Here is a 25,196-nt window from a genome sequence, read left to right on the forward strand (position 1 = left end):
CCATTGTACAACACTAAAAGGGTGTGGAGGCAGTGTCGTCTAGGGAGAAGGGGTGTGGCTGGGGAAAGTCCAGAGGGCCAGACTGAAAGGCATAGAGGGCCACAACCAGTCCCCTGACCTCAAGTTCCCCATCCATTGTCTAAATTGAGGGGAAATACCTCCTTGGAGCAAAGTGTGAATGAGATCCAGGTAAAATTGAGATTAGCTGAAGAATGGAAGCACCTTTCAGTGATGCAGAATTCTTGACTTAGCGTAAATTGTATCATAATACTTTCTCACATCCCAGAGAGTGAGCCAATGTAGCCTGTTTATTCTGCTTGCGTTTATTAGTCTTCAAATGTCAACTTCACCTCTCCACATGCAACACTGACAAAAGCTTTTAAGACAACACATTTTTGTCCCTGGACTGTGTATAGTCATGCACTCACAAGTCTTATGGATACACAAGACAAACTGCTAATAATGTTCTTCTTTGTTCCTCCAGGAACATAATTTGTTGTTTATAAAGTGCCTAATAATGCTAGCATCTCATCACATATGTGGTTGGTACATAGTTTTTTTCAGTAGATGGGAGCCACTATTTCATGTCTTGTTGGTCAAACCTTTTACCCTTTTTAATAGTTGTATCCTCTCTTTGATTCCAGCTGCTTTTTCCTATGGAGAAGAAAAGTGACCTGTGGCTTCTCAGCCTGCTCTCCATGACACTGTTTCAGTGAGGAAACTCAGGAGCGATGAGTGCAGGCTACTCCCAGAAAGCTGTGAGATCTTTCACTGTATTCAGCTCATAAAAATATACATATATTGGTTGCCTTTTTGCTACTGAGTTGACATAGGTGACCTGAAAGTGTGTCGCCTTTAATATGGGCCTGCCCATTCCCTGTCATCGCTGAAGGCCTTTTCTAATCATTATATGTCCTGCAAGCATACACCTTATGGTGGCTGGAAGGACCCTCTCCACTATGGCCTCCACATTATGGAATTATCTCCCCTTGCAGACACAATGGGCACCTATGGTGCAGGTGTTCCACCTGTTGGTAAAAACTACAGACATTCCTAGACACTAATTCTTAGTATTGGCTTTACTGAGTTTTGAATATTCTGGTTCATGTTTAATTATTTAAGGGTACTCATTTTACTTTGCAAACCACCTTGATATTTTTCACAATAAAAGGCAATCTATTGGAAAAAATAAACAAATACATTATTATTATTATTATTATTATTATTATTATTATTATTATTATTATTATTATATCCCAGGAGACAGGCAGAGGGTTGAGGCAAAGTGAATGCATGGCTTCTACAGGATTTTGTGGCCCAAAGACTGACTGACTACCGTTTCTCAGTAAATGCTGATGACTTTTCTATCTTTAAGGCTTATTTGATTGGTTTAGCACAGCCAACAGGATAACTTACCATTTTCTAGGCTTTCGTATAATGGCTGTAAATTTTGATATGCTTCCAGGTTCTCCTTGCAGAAGATCTCCTTTATTGCTAACACATTGGTCTGAATGCTGTCAAGGACATTGTATACCACTTTCGAAATATCATTTGGTTGTGCAATTACCTTATCACACCATTTCTAGAAAGAAACAATACAAGCTTTTAAAACATTTTTAGAGAGAAAATGCAAAGTAGCTTTCCTATTTCCCACCAGATCTAACAGCAGATTACTTGGGTGGTTATCCTAGTACAATCAAAGGAAGCAAAAATTGTCAAGGCAGTTTTAACTTCCTTTGCCAGATTCAAATACCCTGCACACTTAGCATCCCTCAGACCAGCTAATGTCCTTTCCTATGCTTTTTATCAATGCCAGAGAAAGCCTCAAGGCATTTGGCCACTTGTTCTTCAGAAACAAGCCACAATCGGCTGCTGTTATGGGGTTAGTCTTCTTTGTTTTTTCCTGTGGCTCACATCTCCCCACTAATTTCTCCTTCCGTGCAAAGTTTTTTGTTGTTAGAACATTTTTATACCAACTGTTCCTAAAGAAACTCAGGAGCGATGAGTGGAGGATACTCCCTGAATCCTGTGGGGAAGGTTAGGCTGGGAGAGTGCAAATGGCCTATGTTCACCCAGTGAACTTCATCATAGAATCATAAAGTTGGAAGGGACCCTGAGGATCATCTAGTCCAACCCTGACTGAGTGAAGTTGGAGTCCAGATCTTTGCATCCAAGTCTGGCTCCCTGTTCACCATACTGCACTGCCTCTCATGCTGTGCTCCACCTATAACCCAGAAAACCTTTCTGGTTGTAGGGACAAAGATTTCACACTCTAGATGGACTTCACATGTCCAGGTGGGGTTTTTAAAAAGTAAATTCAATGCCCATAATAATCAGCTTAAAGTCTTCTTTGGAGATTCTTTGATTGTCAAAGAAATCTGTACTTTATGGGTTCTGAACCACCGAAAAATTTCATCTGAAGTATCTGGAGCAGACATGCTATAAACAAAGCAAGAAGTATCAGAACACAAAAAGTCAATGAAAGCAATAAATGACATGGCTATTTAAAGAAGTATTTCAAGCACAAAGTAAAGAACTGTAGAGCATATAAACAGAAAGGTCCCATTAGAAAAAGAAAAACATGTCTGAGGCTTGATAAATCTCTAACCTCAGATCAGGCTGCAGAATTGTGCTGCTCTTTTCCTACTTCCTACTTCCTACTTCGACTCAGCTTTAGGTGTTCTGTGTGACTATTAGTAACTTATATGGGTATCCTTCTATATTTACTTTGAGTACCCAGCTATAGCCAAAGTGAGATTCCAATGTGAATTTAGGAGCATGGATGGCTTCAGTTTAACTTAGATTAGCAAGAGTCACAAATAAACTAGGGGTGGGGGTGAACAGTGTTCAGAAAGAATGAAAGCTCATGTGTTTCATTTCAATTGCACCCTTCCTCCAAGGAGCAAAGGGTAGCATGCCAGGCTCTCCACCACCATTAATTTTATCCATACAACAACCCTGTGAGGTAGGTTAGGTCAAGATAAAAGAGACTGGCCCAAGATTGCCTTCATGTCTGAGTCGGGGTTTTAACCTGACTCCACCCCAGTAGCCGTCCAACATTCTGATCACACCACCAGATCCCTCAGGTCTTGGAGATGCTAAAAACTATCTGTGCCCATTGATGGCACGCTGGCAGTCTGAATTGCCAGCAGCAAACATTTGTATTGGAAAGCTCTGACTCAGCCACATTTTTTTTCAGACAAGGGAAATAATTCCAGCATACAATGTTTGTTGCAGATACTGTAAACATTCATTTATGAGACTTTGTGTCTGGATTTGAAGCAAGATGGGATTTGTGGCTTTCACATTCCAAGCAGAGAGATTTTGCATCAGGAAACCATTTAAATGAACCAGGCACACGAGTGGCTCTCCTCCGCCTTTCAGCAACATGTACATTCCTGTTCAAATCCTTGACTCCGCGCAACCATCCCTTTACATTCACACCGCAGACACACAGTCATTGAAGACCCACAAAAACATAATCTCAAAATCTGTTTATACAGCCACTGAAAGGAACTAGAGGGGAACTCTTAGGTCATACCAGGACTCAGGCAGTAGTCACAATCTGTGTGTGAGACAAAGGGTGGGGTCTCCAAAGGAAGAGATTGTGACAAGGGTAATTATTTTAAAAAGCAATACATTATGCACAGTTTCTAACATGAGTCACAGGGAGAGGGAAGTTTTGATTTCCTAGTTTTTTTTAAACTTTCGATTCTGCCTTTCTTCCCAGAAATTGGCCAATTTAGAGGTTCCACCCAAATCCGTCTCCCAACAGCCAGTCATGGACTCAGTGGGAGGTCCGACGTACTGAAGAAGGAATATTTTTAGTTTCATTTCACTTTCGCCCTCACTTTTTTTTCTCACCTGGCGAAATTTCAAGGTCGATCCTTCTATTTAACCTGGTGCCTGTTCGTGCAGCCTCCACTTTGCGAAGGAAAAGCAGAAAGGTAAGTGTCGCGAGCGGCTGATCTCCGCAAGGAAGAAGGAGCCTCCGACGGGCTTGGCGTCATAGCAAAGCAATCCTGCGCTCATTCAAGAGATCGGGGAGACTCCAGGCGCTGCCTGAATTTCGGCAAGCGAAGGGGGATGAGGGAGGGACGCCCAAGAAACAGGTCGCCTGCAGCAGGATCGGACTGATGCGTTTCCTCAGGGGGTCTTGGAGTGCTAAGGCTGCAATCCTATACACGCTTACCTGGGAGTAAGCCCCATAGAACTCAGTTGGGCTTACTTCTGAGTAGAGGCGTGTTGGATTGAATAGACCGTTGGAGCTAGATTAGCATTGGTTTCTCACTGTAATGCTGCTTTCCTGTTGCTTCCCATAGTATGAAATTTTCCCTCCTCATCAGGGGTTGGAGAAGAAAATATTCTCTTCAGCTCTATTCCAGATGGATGGCCATCTGCCATGGACACTTTAAATATAGCTTTCCCCTTTCAGAAATGGGATCTGCCTATTTTAATTCCATGAAATTCTAGATTTTGGTTGCGACGGTAATGCTAGAACTTTTTCTTCAAATAGCCATCACTTCTCTTGTTTTCATCGAGTTTTTGAAGGTATCTGATACATCTTGCTTTGTTTGTAGCATGTCTGCTCTAGGTACTTCGGGTGAAATTTTGGAATGGTTCCGAGCCAATAAAATGCAGATTTCTGCTGCTATCAAAGACTCATTTCCCTTTTTCTTTATCCTGCGAGACAAGAAAATAATATCTGAAGAGCAGTTTAAGGTGACTATTATAGACATTTAATTTATTTTTTAAAGTTGTGTCTGGGGTTTCGTAGTTCATCTAAGCCAGGATTGGGGAATCTTTGGCTTCCCAGAAGTTGATGGACTGCAACTCCCATCAGCCCTAGCAAGCATGGTCAATGGCCAGGGGTGATGGGAATTCTAGTTCAGCAACATCTGAAGGGCCAAAGATTCCCCACATCTGTCTGAGCTTTTCCTGGAGCAAAGCCTGACATTATAGGACCATTGTTCATATGTCCGCCCAGCTAGTATATAAAGCAAGGAGTGGGAGACGTCTTAATTTAACCATCAGCAATGTATAAGAAAGGGAGTGTTGAACTCTCACTGCCTGTTTTTTAGCTCCTTGGAATCGGTTACTTTTCCCTTTTCCTAATGCTTGAATCCAGCCAGTAGGGGAGGAAAATGGCTGAAGGGAAGGTAGGAAACGAGGTGGAAAGTTGCAGCATCCTTCTCCCATGTGCTGCTTTTAATGCTGAAGTACCCATATGGCAGGGACGCTGGTGGCACTGTGGGTTAAACCACAGAGCCTAGGACTTGCCAATCAGAAGGTCAGCGGTTCGAATCCCTGCAACGGGTTTAGCTCCCATTGCTCGGTCCCTGCTCCTGCCAACCTAGCAGTTCGAAAGCATGCAAATGCAAGTAGATTAATAGGTACCACTCCGGCAGGAAGGTAAACGGTGTTTCCGTGCGCTGCTCTGGGTCGCCAGAAGTGGCTTAGTCATGCTGGCCACATGACCCGGAAGCTGTACACCAGCTCCCTCGGTCAATAAAGCGAGATGAGCGCCACAACCCCAGAGTCGGCCACGACTGGACCTAATGGTCAGGGGTCCCTTTACCTTTACCTTACCCATATGGCACAGGACAAATGGCTGCAGCTGTGGCATAGGGAGATGTTATACGTGATTCATAACCAGAAAGGTTTTCAGGGTAGCAGGAGGAACATAGCATGAGAGTCAACCAAGTGTAGTGATCAGTGTGTTAGACTTGGATGCCAAGATCTGGGCTCAAACTCCATTCAGTCATCGTGTCCCCAGAGTGAACCTACGCCAGTGGTCCTCTCCCAGCATAACTTCCTCTCTCCATCCTGAGAGCCTTTAGGAGAGGTTGGGATACAACAGCAACCATTGCACAGGAGGAGGAACCTTGAAAGTTAGTGTGGGATATGACCCAGCGAAAAAGTGAAGAAGATGCACTCCTTAACAGCAGCAGGTTGTGGCTTGTTTCTGAAAAACAAGAGGTCACATGCCTTGAAGCATTCTTTGCCATTACTGTAATACAAAATATAGGAGAGGGGTTTTAGCTGTGCTGGGCCTTGGAATTTGAATTAAATTTGATTTCTTTGCTTATGCTAGGTTTACCATCTTGGATATGATGGGAAATGGGATACTTACTATAAATGAGTTTAAAAAATGCTTGTGGTGTTGTTGTTTTTTCTAGATTTGTTCTGAGCAGGTATCGTCAAATGCAAATGCTCTTCAAAGAGTGGTATACAATGTACTTGAAAGCATGACAAACAATGTGTCAGCAGTAAAGGAGATTTTCTGCCCAGAGAACCTGGAAGCATATCAAAATTTAAAACCAATATATGAAAGCCTAGAAAATGGTAAGTTATCTTGTTGGCTGTGCTAAATCTACCTAGCAAACATAAAAGATAAATAGTCAAAAGGAAAGAAAAATCATCAGATTTTATTGAGAAATGGTGTAGTAGTGAGTGTTTGAGCCACAGAATATTCCCAACCATGCATTCCCTTTGTCTCAGCCCTCTGCCTGCCATCTGCTGGCGAATTTATTATTATTCTGTTTATTTGAAAGTACTTATTGTCTGCTTTTTACAGTGAAAAATAATATGGTGGTTTACAAAATAAAACCAGTATACTAAAACAACAAGAAAACATAAACCAGAATATTTAAAGTTAAGTAATACCATTACTAAGGATCAGCGCCCAGGAATGCCTATTTAAATTGTAGGTTTTTACCAGCTTTCCCCATAAGTGCTCATTTTGTCTCTAAGGTAAGGTTATTTGACTGTGTCAGAATATGGTGCTGTATCCTAGTCATCATAAGACGTATGTCTGCTTGATATGGCATGTCTAGAATATCCTCCTTACTCGAGGGGCATCCAACTTTGACAGTGAATGGGTTGGAATATGTGAAAGGAGGCTTTGTCCTAAACAGTGGCGGAGCTTCATGCTCCAGCACCGGGGGGGGGGGGGGGGGGCAGAGAGCAGGCGGGGGCGGGGCTGGCGTGCGTCCTGGGGGTGTGGTGTGCCGCCTGTGGGGGCGGGACCACAATGGCACCACACTGGGATTGCGCTGCCAGGGGCGGGGTGCTCCCCCCACACTCCCTTCCTCCGCCAGTGGTCCTAATCTGTTCAGAGCCTTACATGTCAACATCATCACCTCAAACACAGTTCAGTAGCAAATAGGCAATCAGTGCTGTTCCTCCAGCACTGTTGATATAGAATCATAGAGGTGGAAGGGTCCCAATGATCACTTCGTCCAATGCCCTGCAATTCAGGAATCTCAACTAAAGTATCCAAGACAGATCGCCTTCCAGCCTCTGTGATGTGTATACATGGAAGGATGCTGTACAGTGGTACCTCGGGTTAAGTACTTAATTTGTTCCGGAGGTCTGTACTTAACCTGAAACTGCTCTTAACCTGAAGCACCACTTTAGCTAATGGGGCCTCCTGCTGCCACTGCGCCGCCAGAGCACAATTTCTGTTCTCATCCCGAAGCAAAGTTCTTAACCTGAAGCACTATTTCTGGGTTAGCGGAGTCTGTAACCTAAAGCATATGTAACCTGAAGTGTATGTAACCCGAGGTACCACTGTACTAAGCGTTTTGCACCAGCTGCAGTTTCTTATAAACCATAAATGATTAGATCAGCGATCTCGAATCTTTGTCAACTACTGGATACATTTTCAATTATGAGAGTGCTAGGGGCGCTGGTCACAAAATGGCTGCCATGGGGGAGGGTGGCATAGCACAAAATGGCTGTCAAGGGGAACATGGCATAACACACAGTTAGAGAGACAACCACCCCCAATAACCTCATGCTTAAAATCAGGACTGGCTCAGAGCATTTTGCAGCTTTGGGCAAAACAGGAAATGTCACTAGCCCCTACTCTTTGTCAGAACTCTTGTCACCTGCTCCTCCCCTATATGCCACATACCCACCCCAAGCAGAAGGCCGTAGTGGAGAGGAGTGGGCAGCGGAGAGCAGGCATAGTGGGTGAGGGTGTCACAATGGGCAGGTGAGGAGGAGGAGGAAGCAGAGGGCAGGAGTGGAGGCTGGATACACCACCTGATGCATTTGCCTCACCTTACCTCATTGGCAGGCTGGACCTGCTTACAATGGGAAGTCAGCTGTGTCCTGCTGGTACTGATTATGATTATTGATTTTACATATACTGATGCTGTTGCTGTCCATAGTATCATGAAAAATATACAAGGTAGCCCCACCAGTCTTGTTTGCTTAGAAAGCACCTGCACATTTTGTTGCATAACTTTTTTTTAGGAGGGCTAGAAACTTACTTAAAACAAGAGCAATGAAAGCTCAAAGTCAGAGGACCTTTCCCCGGGGCGCCACTGGAAGCCTTCCCAGGTGCCATGTTGCTGACCCCTGAATTAGATGTTCACAACACATTTTATCCATTTAATTTAATAGTAAGGTGCTAATGCCCTTGTTTTCTTCACACACTTTCTTTTCAGTTCTCCAGCGTGCAACAAATAGCTTTGCCACAGGACCTGGGAGCAAGAACATACTCCAGACAAAGAAGAACAGTTCTGAATTCTCTGCACCAAAAGGTGAATTTTACATGGGTCTCTAAATGTTTCTGAGGCATAGACTGTGGGAAGAGAAAAATACAATAATATAAGGCAGAACTCCCCAAACTTTCCACCTACAAGACCTACCTGAGATGGATGAAAATTAGAGACCCTCCAGGTAGTCTTTTTATTGCACATTCCTGATGATTTGTGCTAATAGGGCTATTGGGACAGTGATGTGTGTTCCTGCTGTCAGCATTGTTTGCGCTTGCTGAAGCTGGAGGCAGTTGCACTGTTTTATTTTAAGTCAGTGCATAGCCTGTAACATCCTTCTGAAGTTCTATAACTTTTTATGTCACAAGTGTTCTGCTATATTTTTGTGATGCTTTTGTTGCGCTATAGCACCTTTGGACAGCAATAACATGGTAGCATTAAGGAAACAAAGCACAGCAAGCTAAAGCAGAATAAATCCACCATTAATGGATTATTATTGTGTCAAGAATGTGTTGCAGAATACACCCACAATAAAACATCTGCCTGGAGGGGCCCTTACTGAGGCCCACTAGTCTCAAAATGCTGGCAAATGGAAACAGAGTTGGCATAATCAGCTGCCAATTGCTGACTGAATTGTCAAGTGATACCTAATCCATCTTTGGAAATTGAAAACACCATTTCCCTTATGGTAAGGAGTTCCATATTCCACCTTTCCCTAAGCCAAGTACAGTACAGCCATTTTCTCAGGAGGTATTGTGACTAGCCTTCTCATTTTAGGCAGAATTTGCTGACCCATAAGAACTAAGTGAGAAGGTTGTTCAAAATTTTCCTTTTTTTGTTTCAGGTTTTCCCTTTCTCCTTACACCCACGTTTGATCAAGAAATGGCAGAACCTTATAAAAAAAAATATTTTTCAGAGGGAGAAGCCTCAACTAGCTATCAAGGTATTGCATAAAAATAGATGGAGCAGGGTGGGCACTTCTGAACATAATTTTATATGAAGAGGTTTTTCAGTTTTGATATTCATGTTTCATGGCAATGACGGTATATAAGCATTGGATAAAAGTAGACGAGAACATGTTAAATTTGTGGAAGGTATTATTGTCTTGGGAGGAAAAAGGATACTTTAGATAATGCAATTTTAAAAATAAAAATGGTAATCCCGTTTCCCAGGATCAACTAAGATTGGACACAGGAGATTTGGGTATGTATGGGATGGCTTCACTTACATCAGTTGTGTTAGATCCTGCTAAATCAGGGTATCTAGGCACCGGATCCCTTACCAGATTTGAAACTGTTCTGTTAAACCAAGGATCTAAAGGTAAAGTGTTGATATAAGAGATTTACGGAGAATTGTTGGAAATTTCATCCAGCCCATTAAGAAGCACGAAAACTATCTGGGAGGCAGACATAGGATGTGAAATAGATGATATAAAACAGAAAAGCGTGTGAACCATTAAAACCAGCAGGGTCTATTGCTGCCTGCATAGTGCAGAATACCACACCAGAGTCTCCCATAGGTGGTACAAGGCTCCAGTTTGCTAGCTATTATGTATTACCCTTTCTCTAGCAGTAGTTTTTTGGCTGGGCTGTGGTCACTTGGTAACATATTTCAGTCTCTGATGGGAATGCCTGATTGTCAAAAACTTTTATTCTGACATATATTAGGAAATCAGTAGTATTATTCAGGACCCAATACAAATTACACCCCAATTGTAACTATTTTTAGGACATTAAGATGAACATAAAACTAAACATTTTGCTAATCTTTCTGCTAGTTGCAGCTAGGCTGTCTATCACACAGTTGAGGGAAGCCTTGAAAGACCTAAATATTTCTCTTTGGTATAATAACATTTGGAATATAGTCATATCTGAGAAGCGAACATATCCGTTAAGAGTATTGAAAGGTATTGAAAACCCAGTGACTTTGTGCTACTTGGTGAAACTTGACACTGACTGATGCTTTTAGTATGGGATGCTTATATGTAGTATGTATGAACTTTATGAAGCAATGTATGGGTTTTTCCAGATTTCTCTTTTCCTGTTGTTCCCTGTATTGTGTTTCCTTCCATTGTTCTTGTAATTTAAAAACGCCATTTTTAAATGCTTAATACACAACTGCACTGTTGGCCTGGCACTATGAAGGCATTCCATGGCATTTCGGTGGAATCTAGCCACATATTAAAAATGTTGTGAAAATGCTAAAAAAAATTTTTTTTGAAAAATATGTTGAATTTGCCATAGCTTGCCATCGCCATCTAATGTCACATTTGTACAATGCGCTTTACAACACACTTAAAACGTTTTATTTGCAGCTGTATAGCTGAATCCTTGGTTCCTCTTTTTAAAATGAGTGAAAAAGGGATAACAATTCCCTACTAAATGGCTTCTTCTTCTTCTTCTTCTTCAGGACTGAAAGTTGCTGGTGCGACAGAAAGCATGGCAAAAATGTCTCCAGGACCAACTAACACCTGTTTGAAAATGGGTGGTACTCCGAAAGGTAAAGAAGGTGCAATGGTATAGATTCCTCATAGGTTCTCCAAACTAACCCCTTCCACAGTTCTCCAAAAGCAGCTTTGGCATATACCCTATAAACTGGGCGTGGGTGTTGTCCATATGTCATTTACCTGCACCCTGGTTCCTAGCTGCCATTTTGCCCACTTCTTTTTAAATGCCTGCCTCCATTACCCAGTTCCCTGTTTTTGTTGTTGTTTTAACTGCATGCATGCAATGTTAGCCATTACCAATAGTTACAGAATCCTGTTATGATGACTATGGAGCTCTATTCTTGCTATGTCTTGAAACCTGACCCCTTGACCCTATGTGAGCTCAAGGAACTTGCTTCACATTGTGGTTATATGCTGCAACCTGACTTCTCAGTTCCCAGTTCTCTTAAGAGTTGGCACACATGGAGTTGCACCAGGGCATCTGCGCAGATGTGCCAGAATATCTCCATGGCGGAGTCATAATTTGAGTTATGCTGGCAATGTGGAGCTTCCACCATATCCTGTAGCTTTCCAGCCATTGTATCTGTCGGGGGCTGGTCTGAATATGATGTCAGAGACTGGTCTGACTCCGAAGATGGGGGAATGCAGTCACAGACAGAGCAGCCTCTAACAGAGGAGGAGGGAGAGGATTTCTCCCCCTGCGCCTTCCATGTTCCCAGAAGCAGAGAGACCAGAAGATTCAGAGGCTGCACAGTCGGGGGAAGAGCTGGACAGCTTTGAGATAGTAGCTAGGCAACCAGGAGGGAGGGAGCATTTAGGAGATTCTTCAATCGAGTGGTGGGGAAGTCCATCCCCCCCGAACTCAGAGGACTAAAAGGGTCCAGGAACAACGGGGCGGGACAGGTGACCGGTAGCGCGCTTCTTGCTGCAGAAGCGGAGTGGATTCAGAGTGAGCAACTGCCATCCATGGGGAGGGTGGTTTGATGCTGCTCTCAATATGTCGTTATAAATAAAATGGACTATAAACCTGCCAGAGCCTCATTACTTTTTATCAGAAGCTACTGGAGGGAGGGGAAACTCCCTTGCCTGCCAACATACCTGACAGTATCTTTGGTTTAGAATTGTGTCCCAATATATTTTCAGATGATATGAAATGCTACTTCATGCCACATCTTATCAGTAGGATCTGTAACTTGGTAAGACTGTTGTCATTTTCTGGAAACCCAAAATATGGAAATTGCAGCATTTGACATCAATTTCTTGATTTCCTCTAGGAAAAGGGATACAAAATATTAAAAAAGACAAGCCGGTTGTCCAGGGCTCAACAGTGGTTGTTACTTGTGGAAAAACTAAAGGTGTTTTATATAAGGAAAAATTGGCAACAGGTAAACATTGTTTCGAAACAGTTTAATTGTATGTGTAATTATGTATTTTAAGAGAATTTTATAGCAATAAGAAGTTAAACTCTTTGTGTTTGTGCCCATGAGTGTGTTGGGAGAAAGATGGATCCATGTGGCAGTATGTGGGTGTAATTGTATGTTTGGGACCACTTAAATAGACTTGTAGGAAATTGGTTTTTTATTTCCCACTGAATCCTGGGTAACTTGGAGTAATTCTGTCTATATCACAATGGGATTTTCAGTACCTTTAAATCCTTCAAATTACAGTTCAGAAATGCATGCTTAAATGATTTTTTTCAACTTAAGAAAATTATCACAAAACAGTATTGTATTGTATTCTTCCACTTTAATTGGTGCAGCATATCATTTGTGTATTAGACTATGTGTGGGAAAACTTTGGCCCTCTGGGTGCTGTTAGCCCTGATCATGCTTGCTGGGGCTGATGGAAGTTGTACTTCAATAACATCTGGAGGGCCAAAGTTTCCCCACATTAGACTGCATTAATGCACTGCAGTTACCGTACATCAACCCATAAATTGTGAATTGAAAATAATTGGCAATTCCTCCATATTTTAAAAAAGAAAAAAGACAACTCAATGTATTTGGTGCTACAGTTTTCAGGATCATTCTTATTGGGTGGAGAAAATTTGCCCCCCACTTCAATTATAATTATACCAAATGAACATTGGAAGAGAAACACATTTTACACTTCATGTAATTAATGCTATTTTTTACTGGTGGTATTATCAGGCCCAGTGCTTTTGGTCAGCCATGTTTGGCACTGGCCAAAGACTCCAGGGCCTCTGACCAGACCAGCCTTTTGCCCAAATACTCACCCCCATGCACAGGTAGTGGTAAGTGTGCACTGCTTACAGCAAAGGTTGTCCCCATCTACAGTGACTTGCTAGACACTCACCTCACTGCTCAGAGGTGTGCTCTGTGTGAGGTGTCTGAGAAAATGGCTGCACTGTTGCAGTAGTTTGCCACTGCAGCTAGAAAATCTTTTAAAGTATTTGTAGCCACCATTGGGCCTTTCTCAGATCTCAGATGTGGAGGAGATGATAGATAATCCACCACCACTTATGCTACTTCAGGGGACAGGGAAGGAAGCAGGAGGGATGGGGGTAGCAAGAGGGAAAGAAGAAAAGTTTGGATTTGATATCCCGCTTTATCACTACCCAAAGGAGTTTCAAAGCGGCCAAGATTCTCCTTTCCCTTCCTCCCTAACAACAAACACTGTGAGGTGAGTGAGGCTAAGAGACTTCAGAGAAGTGTGACTAGCCCAAGGTCACCCAGCAGCTGCATGTGGAGGAGCAGGGAAGCAAACCCGATTCACCAGATTATGAGTCCACCGCTCTTAGCCACTACACCACACTGGAACTGGAAGAGGATAGTGTTGCTGTTGCCACAAAGAGAAGGACTGGGACAGGAGTAGAGACCTCGCTTCCCTGTAGTCTGGTGTTGGCCCTGAGCAGGTCCCGTGCTGAAATACATTTCTAGTATTGATTTTTCCCAGTGTAAATATTGGAAAAGGAGCTGCTGGTGGCAATTTCTTTCTCCCTCTATTGAACTTTGCTGAATGGGACAAGCTTGCAGCACTGGTGTGACTTTTCTGTTACAGGAGCTACACAGAAATGTATCAAGAATTATAACGGAACATGGTTCACACCACAAGAATTTCTGATTGAAGGAGAAATTGGAGGTACAAACTGGAGAAGAAGTATCCGCTATCAGGGGGCTCCTTTAGAAACATTAATAAAGGTATGCAGTTCACTTCTATTGGCTATAATTTTAATGCCTCGTTCTTTACTTGTAATTACAAAGGAATTTCAAATGATGCCACCACGGCTTTCCATATATTTATTCACACATATCATTCCTGTTACAAGGACAATATCCTGTATTGTAAGTGAATAGCAGCACAAATTGTTTTATGAAAAAGCCATTGTCTAGATTCTAGAATGCCCTAACACAAGAGCTGCCCACAGACAGGTGATAGGTTGCCTGCAAAGGCCACCACTGGTTTCCCTGAACAGACGCTGCTGAGTGTTGACTTTTCATTTTTTGAACAGTAAGGCTCCAGCTCTTCTAGAAAATCAGTTATGGGACAAAACATGCAGATACCTTCAAAGCAATTTCAGTGAAATAATTTGAGTGTGGTGTGACTACCTTGTATACATTTCCTGTTGCTGAGGAATGCTCTCTGTTGCTATTAGACAACAACAGCATCCATATGTGTGTAAAATAAAAATTCTGTGATCTTCACAATCAGAACCAGTGGGACAAAGCTGACTTCCTATGGTATTCCATCAGGTTGCTGGGGATAGCCATCTTTCTTATTTTGTTTTATCCCATTCCACCCCACCCACAATGGCAACTATTTTGTGCCTCCAGCATTGTCGCAAAATTTGAAATGTACCCACTGATTCAGAAAGATTGGCGACTCCTGCCCTAACACAATGTAGAACTGAGCAGACATAAAGATTGTGCCAGCTAAAGGCAAGATCTGTATTCCACGGAACCATGAACTATGGAAGTTTTATGATTACAATAAAGACTATGTGATATTTATTATAAAAATAACAAAAAAATCTGATGGCACAGATTGATTATAGTATCAGCTTTTCTAAATCGGAGGCCCCACCGTTAGATACGTGAAGTTCAATCCTCAGTTGTAGGGTAGAGTAGGAACAGAATTCTCAGTGGGAGGGATTGTAGGCAGTGAGGTCAGTGGGAAATTACCGGTAAATGCAAAAAGTACAGACCATGATAATTCTATTAGAGCTAGGATTGTTATATATGTCATTACTTATCGGCCACCTTTCAAGGTTATATTTCTTAGGGTGACTTTCAGCATACTAAAACACAAAATACTGCAAGCATAAAAATCATAATCTACAAGACAACAGGTGTGCCAAATGAGCACTGTGATGCTTTGCAATAGCTGTGCCCATTCATGAAACTCAGTAACAATCCATCTCATGCAGAATACATTAGTAATGCTGAATTTATTATCTGTGGTGCGGTAAGAAACCCCTGTATCTCTTCAGACCAAAATGGAAGTAATTCAGCTTTTCACATGAGAGCCTATCTTTGACGTTCGTTTGCTCAAACATGGCGAATTTAAGGTTAGTAGTAGAGTGTTCCAGCAGAATGAAATATTTTCCTACTGGCTTTTAAACAAATATAAATTGTGAGTTGTCAGAATATGTCTCATTTCCACCATCTAATTCAGATTAAGTTTGGGGATTCTGTTGGTTCCTCAGAGCAAACCTAATAAATGTGATGTTTATTTCAGGATGGCTTGCTACCTGAGCCAGCACGACCTTCCCCAGTGAAAAATAAGGTAAACAAATTGTGAACACTTTTACTAGATTGATTGTAGACAATGCACCAATCTAAATGGGCATCTACACATTTTATTTGTCCATTTATGCATTAAGACATTTCTGTCTTGATCATCTCCAAAAAAATTAATATTTACTTCAGAATAAGGAGGTACAAAACATAATCAACAAAAACATTAAAGCAGTACTAAGATTCATAAATAGCCCGACAAAAATGCTGAGTTTGTACCTGGTATCCATATGAATATAATAAGGTGGTAAGACTCACCTTAGTAGAAAGGTTATTCTACAGATGCAGAGCCACCACCAAAATCAATTTATTAATTGATTTCTTCAGATTTCATAGGATGCATGTCAGTTAATGTATTATCTATATAAATGTATACTGTACTTTAAACAATATTGTTCTCTGTCTCTTACTCGGAATCTGATCATATATTTGTGTGAGGAAATGCTGAAGGAAAATATCTGCTATCCCATGAAACCTTTTCCTCCTTTATATCTGGTTCAATATAATTTTCATACCCTAATTCAACCCTAATTCAGAAAGGGATGCGGGTGGCACTGTGGGTTAAACCCCGTGACGGAGTGAGCTCCCGTTGCTCGGTCCCTGCTCCTGCCAACCTAGCATGCAAGTGCAAGTAGATAAATAGGTACCGCTCTGGCGGGAAGGTAAACAGCATTTCCATGCGCTGCTCTGGTTCTCCAGAAGCGGCTTAGTCATGCTGGCCACATGACCCGGAAGCTGTACTTGGCCAATAAAGCGAGATGAGCGTTGCAACCCCAGAGTCGGCGAAAACTGGACCTAATGGTCACGGGTCCCTTTACCTTTACCTTAATTCAACCCAACCCATCCCTTTCTCAACACCCAGTACAGATACACAGTGAACTGTCAATGAAAGATCTTCTTCTTCCACTGGCAACTTGCTGACAGGCTGGATTGGGAGCCTCAATGGGCTATGCCCATGTCAAGAGCCAGAGGTTCATTAACTTTAAACTGAAACTAATGCTTTAAAATGAGCAGTGACTTGCCTCTCGAACAGTTCCAGTAGCATCTTCAAGTGCCAAATCAGACAGGTAGGTGGGGCTGCCCACCTGTCAATCGCAGGGTGTCATTATTATCCCACCCACCTGTCAAAATCTGTTGCGAGGTTCCTAAGCTGCTCCTGCTGCTGTGGGAAGCATGAGAAACAAGTCTGCGTTTTAAGAAATAAGCAGCTTCTTTCATGTACTTGCCACACTGGCAGCAGCAGGCAGTGGTGTAGCGTGGGGGGTGCAGGGGGGGCCGGTCGCACCGGGCGCAACATCTGGGGGGCACGCGCTAACACTCGCAGTGCTAAAATCCACGGGTTAGGGGGCACAAATTACTTGCCTTGCTGACAACCCACGCTACGCCACTGGCAGCAGGGAGAGCAAAGGGGAAAGAATAACTTTATCCTTCCCCACCCCCACTATGGCTGCTGGTGGCAGTGTATGGGGGCAAACAAAGAGAATAATTTCTCCCCTTTATCTTTCTTCTCCGCCTCAAGCAGTGGCAGCAGGGGTGGCAGCAAAACCTGCCCTGTCCTGATCCTCCTAGAACAAGGTGTTATTCTACCACAAATCAGCTGGTGGGCAGCTGGGAGCATGCCTTGTTCCAGCAAAGGATAAATTGGAAGCCCACTTTAATCTCCCAATTGTTTCTTTGAAGCCCCACCTGTATGACATCAGGTGTAGGGCAAGTGAGTGTGGCTTCCCCAAAATGGACTGGAAGGCCAAATGGAGAGGCCTGGCTTGTGAGCCAGAGGTTGGTCCTCCATGTGGGAATGTTCAGGGATGCAGGAGAGGATATATTGTGAGATTATATCCTTATCCAACTTGTGCTAACAAGTTCCCAAAATATCAGCAGAGTTTATAGACATTCCCCTTTTAAGTTTGCAATGGTAACATGTGCTCTGGTTTGCTAGAACCTCTATAATAATTACTTTGGTAATTTCCCCTTTGTTCCCTCTTAAAATACAAGACACGACAGTCTTTCATAAAAGTATAAAGAGAATTTACTCACGTTCTGTTCACAAAAGGATCCCAGAAGGCAGACAGGCTTAAAAAGGTAACATACATTTAGAATCTATCTTATAGGAAGATAGTCCCTTTCTGCTCTCTTGGCTGGGAGCCAAGAGGGCATCCTTAGCAGATGTTGCTGCTTCGAAGGAAGATGGCAGAGAGAGAGGGATGGCTGTTCTGCACTGTGCTTTTATTATTACCTGCACAGGTGAGGCCACACCCACCTCTGGTCACATGCGGAGGAAGTCTGTCCCAAGAAGTTTACCTGCTGGCTGGACAGACATCCCTCCCCCTGTCTCAACATGTACACTCTAGGAATGCTATAATTGACTGCTCCTGTGTTTTACATCCCACACTCCAGCCCTTCTGTGGCCTCCAAATGTTGGACTCGTAACTCCCATCAGCCCCAACCAATATAGCCAATGGTTTTGAGTCATGGAAGTTATAGTCCCAACGATTGGAGGGCACTACGTTGTCTACCACCGCTATAAGGCTCTCAGACAAGGCATTCCACTATCCCTCCCTCTTTTCAATTTTTCTTTTCCAACTGATGCTCAACATGGTGCAGCTGCTCTGCATGCTCAGTCCTCATTGGGCTTTTGGGAGTTTGTGTGTTTGTTCCTTAAATATCTTTTTTTCTTCTTCTTCTACAAATCCCAATTTCTCCTAAACATGGTGACGGCTTCCCCTTGTTTCCCGGTGGATCTGTTTTGGCCCTCACCAGCTCAGTTTTCTATCCCCCCTCTCCTTCAGCGCACATAAGGAACTTCCAGACGAGCCTGTAGTAGTAGTATAAAAATATGGGTGTGGGAAGGGGAAGGTTGATCAAGAAAACAGGCAAAGCAGCCTGAAGAAACAAGCTGTTCTTCATGTGTGCAATGCATAAAGGGAGAAAATATAAAATGAAGACATTCAAAAATGTTCTTTACTTAGAAGCTGAAATGTTAGCCATGACTGTATAGTGCTACTACTGGTAGTCCGTCCGTGGTGAGTAATTTTACAAGGACACCTTTGTCTACACACCTAGCACAGCAAGATGTGATGCTTTCAGGGTCCAAGAAATATTACCTGTTTGCCAGCTTCCTACACTTCTGTTTTGCCAGACTTGAGAAAACAGGAAGATACCAAGTGGATATTGACATATTAATTGGATACCTTCAATGACCTCTACATAAACCAAAGATAACTTCTACAAGTTATCTGTTGCAGCAAAAACAAACCAAGTTAGTTTTAAGTTTTTACTGCACACAGGTGTATATGTGGTTGTTGAAGTTATTTTATGATATGCCTGCCAACTGAAAATCCTTTGTTAAAGTTTTTTAAAACCACCATTCAGGGCCCATTATGCTCACAATGTGGTGTACTAGCAACACCACAGATAAAAAACCTTCTCACTCTACCGTTTCAACAAACTTCTTCTTTTTTTTTACTTTAGCCAACAGATGGCATATGTGATGTGTGTATGGAAGAAGGGTCTGAGATATGCTGCAGTTCATGCAATAAATCATTTCATCTTTCTTGCCATGTTCCAGAAGAATTGGCTGTGAAAAGGTATTTGCTTTCCTACTCTGAGTTCTAGAGTAAGGTGAAATAGTCAAGAAAGTCAGGTGTTGACAACATCACTCTGTAAAGCCCAGCAATAACTTGCTAAACTGTAGGCTAGCAAGATGTAGGCTAGCTCAGCTGTGAACTTTTGTATTAATATAGACAATAGTGCACTTTGTATTGCAAATCAATTTCACTATTTTTCTCACATTAAATAAGGTACAAGTCTATAAAAGCAAAACTACACTGTTTATAAAATCTTGTAATGATATTTCATCTCTCCTGTTTAATGCATATTAGTCCTGTTGAAGCTAAACTATAATAGAACAGTAGCTTTCAGTAATATGTTATAGCCAAGTGATATGTTATACCACTACTTCTTTTTGTTCCAGTTCAAGATAGTGTTTAATAAAAATGACTATTATGATTAGCCTTGTCATCGTGTTAGTTCTGGTGCTAAGTATTTTTCTAAGGAATGTTAGTTTAAGAAAGTCATGGTTATGGCAAACCTTCAGAAATGAATAAATAAATTTCTACTATGGCAGTATTGTCTGCAAATTGCATCTAACACTACCATCATGCTTTGCACTGCATTTTTATAGGTTTTGGAAATGCACCTTTTGCAAATGGAAAGGTAACCTTTTCTTCAGAGAAGACCAGGTTTTAAAGTGGAAAATGGGTGCCAAGCCAAAAAATGTGAGTAACGTAAAACCTTTTCCTACTTCAGTTTAATGATAAGCAAAGTAGTAAAATTAGGGCTGTAACACCAATTGCTTTAAAATTCTAAATAAAAAGTCTCCTTTTAGCAAGGCCAGCCACCTCTGTCATAAACTTCCCAATATTTTTACCACCAAGACAGCTCTACCTCTCCTTGTGACACCCAAAATTTGTGACCCAAATGTGGGAGGAACCCCTGGCATATTTAAAAGCAGTGCTGTGGCAGCTTTAAAGAGCTTCACAAGGCTTCATTGGACTTGGTTATCAAACAGCTTGAGTACTTGGTCTTCTACACTGTGTGGCTGCTACTATTTGCTGCATGGGCAATTCGTTTCATCTGTATTGGGAATCAGGGCATTGCATATGGCTGGCCATTCTACAGAGCAAGAATGCCGTATTAAATATTTAAGCTATAATTAACAGGGAAGGGTGTTGTATAGGATTAGCCACTGATTGAATAATTTATTGAATGGGCAGTGTCCTTTTATTTGGGGGAAAGAGGAAATATAGCTGACTACTGTCTTGAGGATCTTAGAAGTCAGGAAGGACCAGTTATCTTTGTGGGGAGGATGGAGGTGGGGGAATTGCTAATGACTGGCCACTGCTAGGTGTACACTATGTACACTAGGAGTACATAGTGATTGCAACTCACACCTTATTTCCTCCCATCTCACATTCGGCAGCTGTATTTTTAATTTTTTGTTTCTGAGATCTACAATGAAAGGTTGTAAATAGATAGCTAGATACGTTAGAAAAGAGGGTGCTGGAAATCCTAGTTGCATGGCAGCTAACTGTTTAATACTGTGTTGCTTCATATTGTTTTTTTCTTTAAATTCTTCTTTTTCCTTACTAGAACTCATTCAGATGAATAAAATAAAATTGATTTTTTTTCAGTTTGTTTGTTTTATACACATGCAAATTTAATCAATTAAGTAACCAACAATAGTTACCAATTACAATTTCTTAATTCCTAAGTAAAATCTCTAAAGGAACCCATAATAATCTATTTTGGTGAATTCTGTGAAAGTTTCATTCAAATAGCTGGGACCTGTTTCTAAATAAATATAATCAATTTATGTCTATCGGCATGGGCTCCTTATTTCATTTGAGGCCCTTGAACATTGGTTTTTTTGTTTTGTTTTATAGACATGTGAGTTCTTGCTTCTAAAGATCTGGTGTGAGCCTGAAGGTGCTGTTTTTGCTGATGAACCAGTCACAGTAAGTCATGAGGGCAAGAGTAAAATAACACAATCCTGGAGCACTATTGCTGAGATTATAGAAATATTTCCAGTACTTATACTAATATTGCTTTCTGGTGGTGCTGATTTAACAGATCCAAACATGTGATGATAACTATCCAAATAACACCATGTGGCTCAAGAGGATTAAAAAGAAGCTGAGTCTAAACCAGTACGAAACAGTGGCAGATTTCATTGGTGATATGCGTCTGATGTTCAGCAATTTTCTGCAGTTTCATCAAGTAAGCATCAGTCTTTCCCTTCCCTTCAGTTTGTTGCCTGTGAATGATAAACACATGCGAGTGAGGAGGTCAAGTTAGGTTTCTGTTATACATTGAAATTAAAACCCCCAAAAGAATAAGAGTGAGGAAAAAGTAAAATATGATTCAGTGTGACTCAATTTCTCTCTGTCTCTGTCCCTCTCCCTTTCATGTACTAAAACAAATAACTCTCTGCTGTGATAACTGACCACTGTCACTCAGTGCTAAACCATCTAAGCGATCCTCATGTGTCCCTAAGAAAACCCACCTGGCTCCCTTCTTGTCTTTGAATGCTTGGATAGCTGCAAACCTATGTGTGGGAAGATCTCAATATATTACTTGTGGAGAAGGAGTTCTCTTCCGGAGGTCTTTAAGCAGAAGCTAGACAGCTGTCATTGAAATCCCACTATCTCATTGTGATAATCTCATTGTACTTGTACATAAACTGCCACGATAACCTGAAATGGCTAGAACAACAGAAATATTTAAACGTTTCCACCTGCTGTAGACATTTTGAAGAGCAATGGTAAAATCTAAATAAATTAAGCAACAAGTCACACACATATCAAAGCTAATGTTCTATTATATTTCCCCTGCAGGGCCAGGATGTCGCAGAAGATGGAAGAAAACTGCAAAATGAATTTGAAAAGAGCTTCCGGGAAGCTTTTTTTATTTGTAATTAGCTGCTTGAGGGCAGCCCAAATTTACTAAACAAATTAGTAAGAGAAACTCAACACGAAGTATCCGTCCAGTAACAAAACATAGCCTAGATCAAAATATAAAACAAGTCTAATTTAAATTCATGTCAACACAGTCTCAAATGCAATCTCTGTAACACAAGAACTCCGTGAAATATTCTCCCTTTTGGCCTAAATGTTCCCATTAGGAGTGGAGAGATTTGTCATTTTCGGTTCTCTTTTTGTCATTTTTCCATTCATAACTTCAGTTCTCCACATTTCTGTAGCAATTTGAGAATTTTATTTTTTTAAATCCTCATGAGAATTCTACAGCATTTTAGTGCAAAATTAACACATATTTGTATGCAGTTTTGACTGAAGCGCATATTTTGCAAGCCATAATGCATTTTTTGTATGTTATTTGCACTACTATATCCATTTTAATGCAGTTGCCCCTAGTATATGCATTTTCTTTGGTTGTAGAACAGCATCACAAAATTCCCCACAGAAGCCACCTTGAAGCCAGATGTTCATGTCCATGGGAGGAAGCTGCTTAGTCTAGAGCTGTTCCATCTGTCAATCCCGCTCTCTGCTCACCTCCACCACAGCAGGAACGAGGAACCAGGGGCAGGTGTTACAATAAGCCTATTTGCTACTCATAAGCTCCTGTGGCCATCATGGCTCAAGGTATTCACTAGATTATTTATCCAGGGGTAGCAGGTCAAGCATCTTAACTCCAAGCCAACTGCTCACCTCTCTGGCCAGGCAGCTTCTGAAATAAGTACCTGGAGTTGGTTAAGACTAGCAAAATGGCCTTCAGGTGGTATCACTTCAAGCCAGTTGCTCAACACTAAGGGCTCGCCCATCCTTCACTTGCCCCACATCTAGAAATCATGGGTCTGAGAGTTTTTTGCTTTCTAGGCACGGGACTGAGCCCTTCCACTTTCCCTGGGGAAACCCACTCTCTACCACTGAATCAGAGCAAACATCCATCCATGGGACTGATGCTCCGATTCAGTGGTAAGCAGCAGGGTAAATGGCACGTGGAAGTGTGGATGAGCCCTAAGTCAAAACAGTCTGGCTTCTCACCAACCCACCAGTGATTAAGGACAAAGCTTTCATAGCAGAGGATGTGATGTCTGGTCTTGGCTTCGTTGTAAACCAAACTGACCCCAACCTTTCAGTGCTACATAAAGATTTGGCCTTCACACCCCTGTGGGAGCTCATATGAAAAAGATTCAAGGGCACTCATGATAAGTGGTTTGCTTGACAAGCAATAGCACTTTCAGAAACATATAACACAGCATAAAAGAATCATCAGATGTCACAAAACATGACCAATTTGACAGAGTAAGGTTTCCATTTATATGTGGGATGGTTTATTGTCTACTCCACTTGTGAAATACACTCGGCTTAAATGCCTGACTCACTGTTTTCAACCATGTATTGTTTGTAGGTGTTTGGGAAATTACGGTCCACACATGTTATAGATAATTTATTACGGTCAAAGACCAGCTTGCATAATACAATAAAAACAGCATTCATAAAGATAAAATATACAATCAGAGCAGATTGCAGCAATAGCTCATGAGTTAAAATTGAGATATATACAAACACCTGTACAGCTGAGATTTGGGCTACCATAAAAATTGACCATGGGGAACCCCAAAGGGCGACTTCAGCATTTCCCTAGTAACCTATTTTATTCTAGAGGATGATTTGTGCCTACAAATCTGGGCACAGAATCTGGCTACCAGCCAGGTCGCCTTGTGATCTTTGCCTAAGAGGAGAGAATTAAGTTTAGACTTATCTCAAAGATCGGCGAGCCTCTTCAGCAAAGGATCAATGGTGTCTCTACGAATCTCAACATAAAAATGACATCTAAAAAATACATGTTTGGGGCTTCCTATTTCCCCTAATGGGCAGGTGCAAAGTCTCTGTGCGTACGGGACACTTCTGTAGGAGCCTTCCAGAACCGGTGAGGGCAAGGCCCAGCTTCTAGCAAGAGTGAAAGCCCTTCTTGCATTTCTGGATGTGAGGAAATAGAGATATGTTGCTGGAGTGGCTACGTATCTCCCATTTTCTATGATTTTATAATCAGGGACCCTTGTACAGTCCTGTTGTCTCTCTATGTCCATGATTCTTTGTTTAACCATGGATCTAGCTTGGCCCAGGCCCATAGTTATGAGGGTTTGGGGAGCAAGGCCTAGTTTCTGAAGAGTGTTTAAGACTGCTGTCTGCCAGCCAGACTGAAACTGGTCGCTCAGAATCAATGGGGCTATTCCTCAGGGAAGCAGTTTCAGAGTTAGCCACTTATATATTGAGGTTCGACTAATATGAGCTTCGACTTTCATCATCCCTGTTTCTAGTCTGACCCATGCATTTGAAATACATCTAGGAACTTGTAGAAGGGCTCTGAGGAGTTTGGATTGCACTCTTTCAAGGGGAATGAACGAGGAGGGAGACGGGCCCAGAAAGGAAATTACAGTCCACACATGTTAAGTGTTTGTCCTTGTTTCATTATTTTTTTAACCACAGTTCTGAAAACAGATAAAATATTTGTTGAAAAGGAAAATGGAAAAGGATGTGGTACCAAAGCAGCCCAGGTCACTTTTTAAAAAATGAATTGTTGGGCCAGCTTCTGTTTTATTCCTAATACACATCTGCATTAATTGTCTCAAATCAATGGCTCCGCTTTTCTTTAGTGCAGCTGTACTTTGAAACAGATAAAAGATGGCTAATTTTTTCATATGAACTGTACTGTTTGATGTATCAAGCGTTCTACACTGCTGCAGGGAGTGGGAGATGCCCCCTCTCTGCAACAAGGAAATGAACGACGCTCAAGAGAAAGGGGATTTGGCTAAGTTTAATCACTAGCTTTTGCTATAGGACTAGAAAATGTAATTTTTGTTGAAAATGTGAGTTGGGTGAGCAACCTGCAATAAGGCACATACATTTGTGCTTGCAAAGATGGGAAATATAGAAGACTTCATGTAAATAAAATAGCTTTGCACAA

The 25,196-nt window shown here is 41.8% G+C and overlaps 1 protein-coding gene across 2 annotated transcripts; it reads left to right on the top strand.

Annotated features, from left to right (window-relative positions):
* The first annotated feature begins 3,723 nt into the window (after positions 1-3,723).
* LOC310845974 (nuclear body protein SP140-like protein) lies at positions 3,724-25,196 on the top strand. 2 transcript variants are annotated; one of them, XM_083741909.1, is made up of 14 exons: positions 3,724-3,947; positions 4,581-4,722; positions 6,180-6,345; positions 8,457-8,552; positions 9,352-9,450; positions 10,917-11,006; positions 12,228-12,338; positions 13,975-14,114; positions 15,652-15,699; positions 19,179-19,294; positions 19,891-19,984; positions 21,152-21,223; positions 21,339-21,485; positions 22,103-25,196. In XM_083741909.1, exons 2-14 carry the CDS (start codon positions 4,582-4,584, stop codon positions 22,184-22,186), a joined length of 1,404 nt encoding a protein of 467 aa, XP_083598035.1. In that variant the 5' UTR covers positions 3,724-3,947; position 4,581; the 3' UTR covers positions 22,187-25,196. The 2 variants fall into 2 exon arrangements, with proteins under 2 accessions (XP_083598035.1, XP_083598036.1); XM_083741910.1 differs by lacking the exon at positions 8,457-8,552 and having other exon boundaries at positions 3,744-3,947.

This window comes from Podarcis gaigeae, assembly GCF_964106915.1.
Source record: "Podarcis gaigeae genome assembly, chromosome: 5".
Classification (NCBI taxonomy): domain Eukaryota; kingdom Metazoa; phylum Chordata; class Lepidosauria; order Squamata; family Lacertidae; genus Podarcis; species Podarcis gaigeae.